At 33.9% G+C, this 15979-nt stretch overlaps 1 protein-coding gene and 1 non-coding gene across 2 annotated transcripts; both read right to left on the minus strand.

Moving 5' to 3' along the window:
• Nucleotides 1-11082: 11082 nt before the first annotated feature.
• LOC141624277 (U6 spliceosomal RNA) lies at nucleotides 11083-11185 on the minus strand. Its single transcript, XR_012534084.1, has one exon. It is a non-coding gene; the product is annotated as a U6 spliceosomal RNA (small nuclear RNA).
• A 1835-nt stretch (nucleotides 11186-13020) lies between these two features.
• Nucleotides 13021-14572, minus strand: LOC141619895 (uncharacterized). Its single transcript, XM_074436909.1, has 3 exons — nucleotides 13749-14572; nucleotides 13413-13584; nucleotides 13021-13218 (listed from the first exon to the last, which is right to left on the minus strand). Exons 1-3 carry the CDS (start codon nucleotides 14570-14572, stop codon nucleotides 13021-13023), a joined length of 1194 nt encoding a protein of 397 aa, XP_074293010.1.
• Nucleotides 14573-15979: the final 1407 nt, after the last annotated feature.

Raw genomic sequence — 15979 nt, forward strand, 5'->3', positions numbered from 1 at the left:
ATGAAAGGAACTATCGTCCCACGCATGACCTAGAATTAGCAGCAGTGGTTTTTGCGCTAAACATTTGGCGTCATTACCTCTACGGAGTTAGTTGCAAGTTCTTCACTGATCACAAGAGTCTAAAGTACATCTTCACTCAGAAAGAACTCAACATGCGAAAGAGGAGAGAGGAGATGGCTATAATTGATTAAGGATTACGACATCGACGTATAGTACCACAAGGGTAAAGCTAATATGGTGGTTGATGCTCTTAGCCGTAAGGCCATTCACTCCCTTGCTAATATTTTAAAAGTCCCTGATGATCTTATTCAAGATCAAAGAAGACAGAACCTAGAAATAGTCAGGCAAGGAGAGGTACATTTATGCACCATGACAGGAGAACCTAAATTATTCCATGAAATACGTACCAACCAATGGGAAGACCCAGAGTTGGCAAAGATTCGTGAAGAATTAAATCAAGGAAAGATCGAAGGATTCGAAATAAACCCAGATCGAAGTTTAATATTTAAGGGAAGATGGTGTATTCTGAGGCACGAGACCTTAAAAAGAAAGATTCTTGAGGAAGCACATAATTCGAAGTATTCCATTCACCCTAGAGCTGATAAAATGTACAAAGATATGAAATAACCATACTGGTGGTCAGGTATGAAGCGAGAAATTGCAGAATATGTTGCAAGATGCATGACTTGCCAGAACGTCAAGTTCGAACATCAAAGATCGGGAGGATTACTATCGCCCCTAGATATTCCACAAGAGAAGTGGGAATCCATCTCGATGGAGTTTGTCATGCATGGAATAGCCAAGAACATCTACTGGCAAAAACGCCATTTGGGTTATTGTCGACCGTCTAACTAAGGTGTCGCACTTTATACCTATTAAAGAGACTTGGAGTGTAGAAAAGTTGACTGCAGCATACGTAAAGGAAGTCGTTCGACTACATGGAGTTCCCAAAGACATCGTATCAGATCGAGATCCACGATTCATGTCCCATTTTTGGATCAAGTTACAGGAACTCATGGGGAGTCAATGAGTACTACTTTCCACCCCCAAACAGATGGTCAAACTGAACGTACCAATCAAACCTTGCAAGACATGCTTAGGGCATGTGCATTGGAATTTAACACAATCTAGGAACAGAATTTACCCATAATCGAGTTTTCTTACAACAATAGTCATCATGCAAGTCATGGTTGTGCACCATTTGAAGCATTGTATGGGAAAAAGTGTCGTAGCCCACTCTGTTGGGATGACGCTAGCGGCAACGTCATATTAGGACCACAAGTGATACAAGAGAAAATCGAACACATCAAGGTGATTCGAGAGAGGCTTCAAGCAGCCCAAGGTCGACAAAAGGCATACGCCAATGCACATAGACGACAGGTAGAGTTCAAGGTTGGCGATAATGTATTCTTGAAAATATCACCAATGAAGGGTGTAAGACGTTTTGGTGTCAAGGGAAAGCTAAGTCCAAAATACATTGGGCCATATGAAATCCTCGAGAGAATTGGCGAAGTAGCTTACCATTTGGTATTACCCCTAACCTAGCAAAGGTTCATAACCTATTCCATGTTTCCAAACTAAGTAGGTACCAAAGTGACCCGTCGAACATAGTTACCCCGGATGTTATCTCAATAGAACCAAACCTTATCTACACGGAGAGACCCTTAGCCATTCTAGACCATAAAGTAAAACAACTTAGGAGGAAAACTGTACCATTGGTTAAGCTACTCTAGCGTGGTCAAAGGTTTGAAGAAGCTACATGGGACCTTACCTGTAATACCGGCCTTTGTGGGACCCGTACTTAGACCTGGGGACGCGTGTGAGGACCTTTAGACCGATAAGAGATCACTCGAAAGGGAAGGATAGCCTTATACTAGACCTAGACTTGACCGTGTGGCGTTACAGGGGATCGAGTGGGTCCACTCGGTCGAGTGAAGGGTACACTCGACCGAGTGAGTCCACTCGACCGAGTGAGTCCACTCGACCGAGTGGACTCAGCACTCGGTCGAGTGCCGCTATTTTTAAAACACGGGATTTAATCCCTATCACCCCTAACCCCAAAATCATTTCCACCTTCCTCCTTATCTCTCCAAACTCCTTTCCCTCTCTTTAAAACCCTCACAAACATCTTATACTTGGGATTCAAGCTTGGAATAGAAGATCTACCACCTTCCTCTTCATCTCATTCACCTAGTAAAAAAAGATCTCCCCTTTTCTAGTCTTTTAAACCTTAACTTTTGGGGGAATTCGTTATGGGTAATTAATTAGCAATTAGTATGTGTATTTGGGGTAATAACAAGGGGCTTTATAGTGTATATTAGTATAGGATGTATTGTGATAGTTATTATGTGGTTTGTATAGGATGAGACGGTTCCTTGAGATGATTTAGGTCCGGATTCGAGTAGCTTGAGGAGATTTCTAAAAGGTAGGTTAATCCTACTCGGTTTCAATAATGTGGTGTTATTTATGTTGTTGTTGTAGTTAGTTTTGTATAGTTAGGGCATTTGCATTATAACATGTTTAGTGGTAATCACATTATTAAGAGGATGATTATGATATGTTGGTTCTGGTTCATGCATTGGTCATTATCATATATATTGGAGTTGTTGTTGTTGTTGTAGTTGTTGTTGTTGTTGTTGTTGTTGTCGTTGTTGTCGTTGTTGTTGTTGTCGTTGTTGTTGTTGTTGTTGTTGTTGTTGTTGTTGTTGTTGTTGTTGTTGTTGTTGTTATTGTTGTTGTTGTTGTTGTTGTTGTTGTTGTTGTTGTTGTTGTTGTTGTTGTTGTTGTTGTTGTTGTTGTTGTTGTTGTTGTTGTTGTTGTTGTTGTTGTTGTTGTTGTTGTTGTTGTTGTTGTTGTTGTTGTTGTTGTTGTTGTTGTTGTTGTTGTTGTTGTTGTTGTTGTTGTTGTTGTTGTTGTTGTTGTTGTTGTTGTTGTTGTTGTTGTTGTTGTTGTTGTTGTTGTTGTTTGTTGTTGTTGTTGTTGTTGTTGTTGTTGTTGTTGTTGTTGTTGTTGTTGTTGTTGTTGTTGTTGTTGTTGTTGTTGTTGTTGTTGTTGTTGTTGTTGTTGTTGTTGTTGTTGTTGTTGTTGTTGTTGTTGTTGTTGTTGTTGTTGTTGTTGTTGTTGTTGTTGTTGTTGTTGTTGTTGTTATTGTTGTTTTGGAGACGTAAGACAGTTGGGAGACCGTCTTACGTTTAAGTCGCCTCTTGGAGCTTCCCACTCAAAGGGGGATGTGCACATTAATGGCTTGAGTTACGCAGGGACTCGTGTGGTTGAGGCACGATGTCTGGCAGGGGATCCGGTTGGCTTAGGACCCGTGACGTCCTGGGCGTGTCCGGCACTGTTTGTGGTTGTTGGTATGTCTGGGCGTATCCCGGTACCAGTGTGGTTGTCAGTATGTCTGGGCGTGTCCCGGTACCGTAGTGGTGGCAGTGGTGTGTTGGCGTCTCATTCACATTAGTAGTCATATTGCATGTTCACATTTTAGTTGTGTCGTCTTTTATTTGTCCATTGAAACTGACGTTTGTTGTGTCTGTGTGTTTGTCACCTGTCTCTTTTGGGGTGGCCTGTGTTCATCCATATGATGTCCTATGGTCATATGGGGAGTAGGTTAGGTACAGATTGTTTGGATAGTACGCGGGAGATGGGATGAGCTTGATGAGTCACGAGACGTGTGTAGTTAGTTTTTTTTTAAAGTATAGTAGCGGTGAGTTGTATTTTATTCATTAGTTAATGGTTTGTAATCACTAAAATTGTCATTTATAATAAATGTTTCTTTATTGTATCTCTGATTCACCGCCTCGGAAAACCAAGAAGGTAACATCTCTCAATTACCTTAGCCGGGTAAGAAGGGGGTATTACAAAGTGGTATCAGAGCGACGATTTTGGAACCTAAACCAACGAACCATAATGAACCTAGGGTGTCTAATAAAATGAACCCGGCTTGAGTACGATAGGAGATCGGTTTTGTATGAGTGGGCGCCCTCATATCAAAACTACTGCCTATTGTCCCGGTTGGTCACTACGTGAGTGGTTAAAAGTATGGGTGAACGCTATGTGGAAGTTATATAGTTGTATGTGAAAGATTCATTAATCTCTTATTAGACACTTCTAATAACTATGTTGATTTAGTTTAGTCATAAAATAATTAGATCTTATGCATGCATAACATTAAAGTACAAAGTAAGAAGAAAACCGATCAACTTACAATGAGGGCCGAATGGTTTATACTAATTGGTCTCCTACCAAATTAGTCTTCTTAATAAAAACCAAGTGCTCCAACAAAACCCTTAGATTCAATAGTAGAATAGACTCCTCAAGGATTGTACTAAGGTAATCACTCTTAATACATATACTAATTTAGATACTAGAAATTAGTATATATAACAATAACTAATATTATTGATTACTACCTTTAGTAATGGTGGAATAATACTAGAGATTTTGAACAAGTTATTCATAAAACTATTTTTATGTGTGAGAGGATGATGGAATATAAGAGAGATAAGCATAAGTTTTCTACACTAGAAAAATGAGAACCAAATGTTCTCATATGGAGAAGAGGGAGCCGGTTTTGGCTCTTATTGGGAGCCAAAATTATTCTTCTCAATTTGCTTTTTGTCTTCACAAGAAAGGCTAGATGTAGGTCTAGTTTAGGGTAGTCATGATGGTGTTTCTTAATTAAAAACTATAAACCATAAAACCATAAACAACCTACTTAAAACCGGCACCCATATGTAAAATGGACACCATTTAATCTTTTGTAATTTGTCATTTGTAATTTGTGTGACATATGACAAGTAATATGTCATTAAGCATAATAATGCATATTTAACAAATAAAATATCATTATATATTTAAATAAATTACATTTAACAAATTAACAAGTAATTCACAATTACATGTAAATAAAATGGGTCACATTAAGTCTAGTTAATATAATCTACAACATCTTGTAATTATAATTAACTAATTACTCTTATCTCAAATGTTTCACAAACATTAATCAATTTTAGTAATATAACAAATTAGTTACTATATTGAATCTTATTTAATCAAATTACAATATGATATAAAACTCTCTCTTATGAATAAAATTTTTTCAATTTAAGGAATTAATTAACTTGTATCAACATACAATTAATTAATTAAACAATTAAGAGTGTTACCCTAGAGGTATGACCTTAAGGGATCAACTGATCACCACCGTCATACGACAGCAATGTCAAACTCTAGTCAGCCAATCATTACTGATTAATGTGGATCAGTTGATAAAAAAATATTACTTTCCCTCATGCATTCTTATTATGAGATTTAAACATGTGACAAGTGTGCGTCACCAATTTTCTTGTCCCATTATTATCTCTCACTTAATGCAAGGTGTCTTGCAGGTCGTACTTGCATTTGATCATATCATGAGTGGTTTCCTCGATCTGGAGAATAACTGTCTGACCGGAATTATCTACCGTAGATACCTTCCGAGCGTGGCCACGCATTTCCATCCGAGCGTGGCCACGCATTTCCAGTTCATTACTCCTCGAGTGGCCTTGAGATATAAGATAACCCTGACAGGGATGGATAATTCCTATTGCACTCTTCCCTTCGAATAGCCACAGCTCATCATGACCCAAAACATGCTCATTTTACCCCAATTACGAAGATCGTAGAACATAAATCAAAGTCACTCTGAAACTATGCCATCTTAGGCGAACAGTCTTTAGTCAAAGAATCGACTCATAAGAATACTATTGTAGCTCTCGCCACGACCAAGCTATAAAAATTTCCAGAACTCTATAAGCGGTCATTAGCCCGACAGAGTGTCCCATACAGTCTGCCTATGTGATCAACTAGTCATCTCTCATGACTCTATGGCACTTGAACTTGCCATCAATCGCATCACACTCCAGTCATTTCGAAATGTCACCTCATATAAGCAACTAGGGGCGAATACTATGTCAATCCAGTTCACTTTAATGGGGTTCAATATTGTCCCAACAATCCATTTGGATGTAACAAAGTAATAGAAGAGTTTTTAATAAAAACTCAAACGATGAATGCATTATCACATATGTAAAATTGATACCATATCAATTACTACATAATCTATAATACATACTCAATATTGAATACAACTATACATATCAACTCAATTGAAATGGCATGACTTATCATGCTTAGCCTATGAAAAGGCCTTGGCTAGCAAGTTTTAGCAACACTTTGCACTTTCCCTAACCTTATACCATATCCCTTTGTATAATCTTTATTATAACAACCTTTTGAGTACATGTCTAGATCCAATCTAGAGATAGGTTCCTTAGCCTTGGAATCACTCCCACTGTCTTCACAGTGTGTAGGAATAGGACCTTCGGTTGTTGGAATGAACTACCATGGTTCCTCCAATTCATAAAACCGAATCCTAATAACATCCCTTTCTACTTGCATTTTTCATAATTGCAAGTGTACTCAATTTTCATTGTAAATCTCTCATTGTTCTATTGCCTAGAGCGTATCTAGCAGATATCCTCCTTAAATAATATAGCCATGATGGTTCTCTAACCATCCTAGTGTGTTTATAATATGGTTATCGTGTAACGCCTTGCACATAAATCCATATCAATTCTAATCACTTAGCTTCATTTCTTTAGTGCTCCAAGAGAACTAACCAATGAACTATATGGCTATATAGAGGCTTCTCTCAAAAATTCGATTTGTAACATCTCGTCATACTCCAAGTATACGAGGTATAAGAATGGTGATACATCTAAGCATAATGAATTAATCCCGCAGCGGAAGCAAGTGGATTCAATTTCTACATGTCCAATACCTTTGAACATGACAAGACTCTTATCAATATAAGAATATTCATTTAACAATAATATCCACTCAGAACTATCCTTATAGGTCTGGATACCTTAGAGATGTATTATTATTCTCCTAACTCTTTCATTATTCACAATGATCAATATGTCCCTTACATATAAGACTAATAACACCACATTACTCCCACTAAACTCCATGTATAAACAGAACTACTCGACAATTCGAGAAATGTTTATCACATGATCAAAACACACAATTCAACTTTTTGACATCTACTTAAGACTTCCTCTTAAGTTTACATCCTACTTTAGGATAGTTGCGATTTACAAAATACATGCAAGATGATTTTAAAAACCAACTTTATCAAATCATATCCGAATACAATGAAGCATTGTTGTTGCGTGCAAAACCCTTGCCACCAACCAGCCAAGCTAAATAAACATTTTCATGTTTATGCCCATTTCGGATTTTTGCGGAGTTGAAACTAGATAAAGCATCTTAATAAGTTACAGGTTTGTTACTTTCAAAAATAACATGACTCCTGTCCACTTAGAATTCGAAGAAATAATTACTGATTTTGACCAAGAAGGAACATCTTCCTATGTCTTATTCTCAGTTTGTGGCTCTTGAACATTTTCTCCCACTCTGTCTATAAGAAATAATACTCTTTTCTCTAATAGACAGCATCACAAACCACAAACCGTTTGTTCTTGTGATCATTTAGGAAGAGAGACCACACGTTCATTATCGAAACAAGCTACAATTTAGGTACCATGCCTAACCATATCTCATATGAAATGTAGATGATTGCTTTAATTATGTTTTGATTTAGTGGAATAAGTAAATACTAGACAAATTGTGATAGAAACTACTTCCAACTTTATAGTAAAGAATCAATCATATCGTATAGGATTCTTTGTCACTTTCTAATATTATGAAGGTGAACTTGTGATACTATATCACACTCCTTTTGGTGCATATAAAAGTCTTCACTTTATTGTTCCCTATATTAACAAAGTACTAATACTTTGGTTATTATCTCTAGGTTTTGATACTTTTAAACATTCATTGAACTTATTCAAAGAATTTCTCTTCTTACCTCATTAAGTGGATACCAAGTATCTACCTAGTTCGTTGGTAAAAGAGATGATGAAGTAATAACACTTTCTGATTTAATTGTATTCAACCATACACATCAAAGTGTAAATAGGCCGAATATCTTTCTATATTCATAATTCTTTTCTAGAAAGAAGTCATGAATTAATCTTGCTTTGAATACAAGATTCACACATCCAAGAGATTCTCTATCAAATGGTTTGTGACACTAGTCAAAACTAGTCTCTAAGAGCAATTTCAATCGAGAATCGAGAAACAATGGGGTTCACCAATTTGAGTCTTGTATATATGACATTTATTTTAGTTTGAATATAATTACCTAGATATGTATGGTTTCACCATAACCTTAATCGTGATATGTAAGGGCACAACACTTGTTTTAATTGCACAATAGTGAAACCCTTTGCATTTTTCTACGAAAAATTGAATTATATTCTTATTTAGACTTAGTGTACATCATAACAATTATTGAAGTACAATTCTAAATACAAAACTAAAATGAATACACTATAACACTTATATGTCCATGGATGAAATGGTAACTACCCTAGTTCCATTCATGTAAATTTCTGAATTTATTCTTGCTAGTCGTCGTACGATAATTCAATTTTAGGATTCTAAGGATTTAAAAAACCCTCGGATTGTGTTATGAACACATCCTCCTCTAAATACCCATTTAGAAAGGTGGTTTTTGACATCCTTTTGCCATAGTTCATAATCATGAAATGTGGTATTTTCTAACATTGTTCACAAATTTGTATCAGTTACTCATAACGTGATAATTCGCAAGAAGGCTATGTCAATGTCATATATATTCAAGAAGGAATATGTTGGTGTCACACAACCAACTTCCTTCATCTTTACTTATTAGAGATTTGTCTCTATTTTAGTGTCTAACACCCTCTCTTTCGAGTCTAGTTCTATCCTTAACAATTAAGATAGATACTTTACTTCTTATTGCTCCCAGCCACTTCCAGAACTTCTACTTGATGAAGACTTGTCTTCATATAAATTCCTAGCTAATCCTTTACAAGGATGGACTCTTTTGTGGTATTTGGTTAATTAAAATTTCTAACAAATTAATTTACCAATTTTACATTGTCATGTGCTTAACAAATTAAGTACTTTAATGACAAGTGTTTAGTTTGAGCAATAAGACTTTTGAACTGTGGATGCATAGACGACATTATCAAAACATATTTTGACTAATCATTACTTCTATTCACATTTCTTCATAAGAAATCATAGGTATATAAGGAATTTAAGATGTTAATCTTATATTTGCATAGGATGATTCCTATTGAGTTCTATGGAATAGAACGATTCCTATGGATCTAGTCCACAACCTATGATACAGTTCATTTAGAAAGAGATTCTATTTGTCGTAAGTAATAGTGGTTTAGCGGAGACTCGTGTGACAATCGAATTGATATCATATATGTGTAGGAGCGATAATAAAGAACAACATAAAACAACGAAATAGTGGGAAAATCAAACATTCATCGTTATATATATAAAACATTTAAGAATGTTTTAGCATTTATATAGAGACCTCTACCCAACTATTATAAATGATCTCGAGATTCAAATTCATATCAATTCGGGCACGGTGAGCCGATTCATCCCTAATCAATATAACTCGGTGGATTAACTCTTTAATCGATTCTACTTCTAGAACTCTCGGTCGATAAAATTACTTTAATATTTATCTTTAGCCCGGAACACATGCGACTACGGTCACGAATACTTCCGTTGAGCTCAATCCAAATTTCGATGTAGTAACAATTTACCACCCACTTACCCAACGTAACAAGTTTAGCACCCCGGTGAGCCGAGCCTACTACCTTATGAAATTGGGATTCATGGTTCTACTATTTGGTAAAGCTAATTCTCAATTATTATTTAGTGAGAGGTCTTGTCAATTTATTATCTATCTCGTTTTAAGTGAACTAAAGCGGTGAACTACGATAATTACAATTGACACGGTCGATGACTCGATTAAATAATATGCATGTGTTGTTATGGCGATTTGGCTATGCATGCAAACATATAAAACAAATGCAAAGCAAAAAACAATAAAATCCGAGTATGGCCTTCCTAAAATAGTAAATCTAATAAACTATTTACAAAATTCGGAAACCAACTCCATTGGTCCCTAGAACTTCATATGGCACGCAATTCATGGCAACACCGTTTTTGTCGGACCGCCTTCTCGAATGGCACCGTCTTCAAGGAACTCCGGAATTAATAAATTACATAGCTTTTCTACTTTATACATTATAAAAAGAAAAACAAAATAAAATAAAAGTGATACGAGACTACAATAATTACAACCAAATCGATATCCCCATTCATTTCGGGAAATACCAATTAAAACTAAGGCCATACTAAGTACAAATTACATAATTCAAAATTATATAAAATTAAAATATGACAACCATAATAAAAAAAAAGCAGCATTAATATATGTATAAAACATGCCATGTGATGTGCCAAATCGCCCTATTTAAGCTAATATCGTATATTCGGTCCGGTTTTATGGATAATTGTGACATTTAACTTATTAAAATCACACAATATTACATAAATCAAATCTATGTCCAAGTTAATTACCCCAACCTTCTTAGGACTCAAAAATTTAGTCTTCACTAAATATTTGACAATAATTCAACTTGATATTTTATTATTGCTCTTTAAACACTATTATTCATAATAATAAAGAAATAATTCCCAATTAAGTCATAAAAATTCGAAAATTTCAAAATCATAATTTTGTATATTCTGGAAAATTTCCAACATTCCAAAATTTTAATAAAACTTGCCCTTAGATTATTTTAATTTATTTCACAAATAAATTGTATAAAACATAATTTTAACCCTTTAATTCCAAATTAAACATAAAATTATACAATAAATCAAAATTAAAATTTTGAATATTCTAAATAAGTTTCTAGAACCTGGAAATGACAAATTTTTAAGGCCAAAATCAAATTTTTATATTAATGACTAATAAAGTTGTTATTTATCATTTTTTTTATGACGAGGGGGTTGAGTCCCCACGGGCCCATGCATTCCCGCACCACTCAACTTCTACATTTCTGCAAACTTCAAGGTTTAACCCAGCTACCACTGGACTAACACCACTTGGTTAAAAATTTGGACCCTTTCTCAATTTATGCGTGTCATCCTTGTGCAGGGGCCATGCTAATCTTTTCTGTATCGTTCCAATTTTATCAGATGTCCCCGAAGGGACTACTATTTATCAATTTATATCACATAAAAATTAATAATCATTTAAATCATACGAAATTTAACATTCAACTTTAGATCTGATGTTCATATCATATATACAACATTGGGAAAAAATTTCATGCCATAAAATTCATTTTAGCTAATTTTGCTATGTGATTTTTACATCTAAAAATCATGAATCATGAAAAATAAAACCATTTTATCTCAAAATTTACATACAGTGTGTAAATATTGCATGTGATAACATAGTAAAATTTCATGGGCAGAAACGAAGTCTAACCATTTTTAACAAAATACCTCTTTTTAATCAATTTTTATCATGTAAAAATCATAAAACATGCAATATAAAACCATTTTATACGAAATTTTACATACAATAAGTAAAATATGCATGTGAGGTCCTGTTAAAATTTCATGGTCAGAATCATAGTCTGACTAATTTTAGTATTTTAAAAGTCATTTTACTCAATAAAATGTAATAAAAATACTAAAATCATACTAAAGAGTAATAAAATACCATAAATCATCAAAATGACCTAAAATAAATTTAGGACCAGAATTTTTATCATGCAAAAAGTTCTTGACCTTTATCATCATAAATCACAAATTACAAGTTTTATATGTTAATATTTTAACTCGGAAAAACAATAACCCATTATACATGCAACAACTCTTGCTCTGAGACCAATTGAAAGATTCATTAATCTCTTATTAGACACTTCTAATAACTATGTTGATTTAGTTTAGTCATAAAATAATTAGATCCTATTCATGCATAACATTAAAGTACAAAGTAAGAAGAAAACCGATCAACTTACAATGGAGGGCCGAATGGTTTATACTAATTGGTCTCCTACCAAATTAATCTTCTTAAAAAAACCAAGTGCTCCAACAAAACCCTTAGATTCAATAGTAGAATCTACTCCTCAAGGATTGTACCAAGGTAATCACTCTTAATACATATACTAATTTAGATACTAGAAATTAGTATATATACCCTTAAAAATAATAACAAATATTATCGATTACTACCTTTAGTAATGGTGGAATAATATTAGAGATTTTGAACAAATTATTCATAAATCCATTTTTATGTGTGAGAGGATGATGGAATATAAGAGACATACGCATAACGTTTCTACACTAGAAAAATGAGAACCAAATGTTCTCATATGGAGAAGAGGGAGCCGGTTTTGGCTCTTATTGGGAGCCAAAATTGTTCTTCTCAATTTGCTTTTTGTCTTCACAAGAAAGGCTAGGTGTAGGTCCAGTATAGGGTAGTCATGATGGTGTTTCTTAATTAAAAACAATAAACCATAAAACCATAAACAACCTACTTAAAACCGGCACCCATATGTAAAATGGACTCCATTTTATCTTTTGTAATTTGTCATTTGTAATTTGTGTGACATATGACAAGTAATATGTCATTAGACATAATAATGCATATTTAACAAATTAAATATCATTATATATTTAAATAAATTATATTTAACAAATTAACAAGTAATTCACAATTACATGTAAATAAAATGGGTCACATTAAGTCTAGTTAGGGGCGTCTCAAAAGAATCGTAGGCCCGGTGCGGAAAAACAAAATGAGGTCATAAAAAGTGAACAAATTTTTTATTTTTCATATGCTTAACGCGTAAAAGTACATAAGAAAACTTGGATTACATCATTTATTCATTCAAAACTATGTATATAAAATAATCACATGAAAAGTAGCCTCCTGCAAGCTTTTCTCGAAGAAAATATATCAATCAAATGCTCATAATCAACCTTCTTCAACAAATCTTTCTCTATGGCTATCAATGCTAATCCATTAAGTCTTTCTTACAACATTGTGGAGCGTAAATAAGATTTCAAATACTTCAACTTTGAGAAACTCCTTTCCGCAAATGCAACTGTCACAGGTATAGTCAACAAAATTCGATACACAATAAATGCATTACGGAAATAACATTTACGTTTCAAAAAGTTCAAGATATCAGTGGCTTTCATCTCTTTATCGGGCAAAATATCCTTGAGCAACTTTAACTCCATATAAAGATCATTACATTGATATCAAATTGTTCTCCATTAGTAAGAGCCTTTTGAAGATTATTACATTTATAATTCAAGGTCTCGTTATCTAATGATTGCAAATGACTAGAAGTGAACAAAAATCTAAAAATATTTTGAAACTCTTGATATTGCTCAATTCTTTTATCAAGTGAACCAATAACCTGATCAACAATATATAAGAAATAATTCACTCTAAATGATTCCTCGGTAGTTTGGGGAACCTCGTCAGATGAGCTAGCTTGATTTTCATCAAAATATTTTTTCCTTCTAATTACTCGTCTTTCTGGAAATATCGGATCCACATTCAATTCAATGGCAATGTTTTTAGCGACACTTAAAGCATCCAAAAATCCAGATTCTCTATATTCTTCAAAAAAACAAAATCAATTTCCTAATATCTTCAATTGCTATATCAAGAACCATATTATGTGATTGTAAACTTTTGCTAACATAATTAACTCTAAACAATATATATTTAAAAAAAAAATATTTCATACCAAATGACCAATGCTACCAAAAACTCAAAATCGCCAAGTTCATTTTTTGCCAAGGATTTAGCTTCACTCCTTATCTTAGAATCATTGTCCGTTTCTCCTACTTGAAGTAAAGCTTCACGTACCTTCGCAATTTGAAATCTAATAGCTTTAACACTTTCAACACGACTTTCCCAATGAGTAGATAATAAGGGTTTTAGAGTAAGATCGGGTACATTTTCTAACAAAATTTTCCATCTTTTTGTTGAATTTGCAAAAATAGTATATATTCTTTGAATGACTCCGAAAAAATCTTTTGCCTTACCACAACTATTCGCAATATCACATAATGTTAAGTTGAGACTATGAGAACCAGAAGGAGTAAAAAATGCTCGAAAATTTATATCTAAAAGTTTTTTTTGTACCCCTTGTTGTTTACCTTTCATATTTGAGCCATTATCATAACTTTGTCCTCTCACATTATCAACATCAAGGTCAAGTGATTTCAGCTCATTTAATAAAACATTAAAAAGACCTTGACCGGTAGTATCGTCTACATTCAAAAATCCTAAAAAAGACTCTTGAACACAAATAGAATTAGAAGACACATCAACATATCTCAAAATCAATGATATTTGCTCTTGATGACTAATATCAGGAGTACAATCAAGAATAACAGAAAAATACTTTGCTTCTTTAACATTTTTAATAATTTCAGCCTTAATAATTGAAGCAATAATAAGTATCAACTCGTTTTGAATATTATGACCAAGATAATGAAAATGAATCTTAGCATTAGTTATACGAAGAACATGCTCTTGAATAATAGGGTCAAACTTCCCTGACATTTCAATTAAACCTAAAAAATTACCATTGTTTTTTTGATATAATCTTTGTTTTTTTTACCGCGGAAGGGTAAGTTATGCTTTGCTAGAAATTCCACCACATATATAATTCTTTGCAATAATTTTTTCCAATGATCTTTCTCTTTTTTCATTTTCTTTTTAGCCACTTTATCAATTGTTTTATTCTTTTTAACTTGTTCACGTAAATCATACCAAGCAGTCATATTAGTAATATGTTCAACACCGTTTTTGTGCTCCTTAAGTCTATCACTAAGGTGAGACCAATGCCCAAAACCCTCATTAGCTAATTGACCTCTAGCCGCCCCTTTCCTAAATATTTTACAACAAAAACAAAATCTTTTATCAAGTTCCTTTGAATATACGAGCCAATCCCTATCACACTTCTCCCCATTTGACAAACTCTAGTGAACCATGTTGACGAAAATTGTCTAGACCGATGATCCTTGGGACTTTTTTCAAATGATAAATCTCTTTGAGGACCTTTATCGGCTAAAATACTGATCATATTAGTGTCAAGCACATTCCAATTTCTCGGATCAAAAATATCGCACACATTCTCAACATTATTAGCATTTGTATTAAGGACTTCCTCCACGTTAACATCATCATTTTTACCATCAAGGACTTCCTCTACAATAACATCGTCATTTTTATTGTTACTATTATCATCATTATTTTTAGTATTATTTTCATTATAATCACCATCATTACTATTATTAGTATCATCGACATTAACATTATTATCATTAAGAATCACATAGTCGTCTTTGGGGGCACAATTTACAACATTTTCATTAACAATATCCAAATCATCGCCATCAATACAATTTTCAGCCGCAATACTAGTCTCTTTCACAAAAAATTTATCAAGGGCTCCGGTTCGGAGCCTGGGATCGAGTTAACTCATCTATTCGCTTCCTTTTTTTACGTTTTTCAGAACCCGAATCAAACTTTCTTATTCTCGGTGGCATGTTAAAAATTGGTAAAAGGGAAAGAAACACCTGATACAGTAGACTTGAAATTGATGTACACGTGTTCTATGCTCCTCCGTTTGAATCAATTTCCATTAAAAAAACTTGAAAGTTTGATTCCGAAAGGCGAAAACCTTCAATAAAATACAAACGATTAACCAAAAGTTAATGGGGAGGCAGATCTCGGTTACATATCCGAACTCCGTCGCGGCGTCGCCATCAATAAATTTTTCAGACGGTCTGAATCAGACCCGTATAATGAAATAAATAATTAAACAAAATAATTATGAATTACAAACTAATATTAGAGAAGAATTTATACCTTGTCGGTAGATTACTTCGTCTTTGTAAGCTTTTCAACTTGAAACTGATGAACAACGGATGCTTTCTGTCAAAAATAGTAACAGATGGATCTTTA

This window comes from Silene latifolia, chromosome X (assembly GCF_048544455.1).
Source record: "Silene latifolia isolate original U9 population chromosome X, ASM4854445v1, whole genome shotgun sequence".
In the NCBI taxonomy this organism is placed as follows: Eukaryota; Viridiplantae; Streptophyta; class Magnoliopsida; order Caryophyllales; family Caryophyllaceae; genus Silene; species Silene latifolia.

Coding starts and splice junctions, on each gene's coding strand:
- LOC141619895 (XM_074436909.1), bottom strand. CDS start 14,572: ATGTCAGGGAAGTTTGACCCTATTATTCAAGAGCATGTTCTTCGTATA. Junction 13,585..13,748: donor TTGGTAGCATTGGTCATTTG/GTATGAAATATT, acceptor GGATGCTTTAAG/TGTCGCTAAAAACATTGCCA. Junction 13,219..13,412: donor TCTTATATATTGTTGATCAG/GTTATTGGTTCA, acceptor ATGGAGTTAAAG/TTGCTCAAGGATATTTTGCC.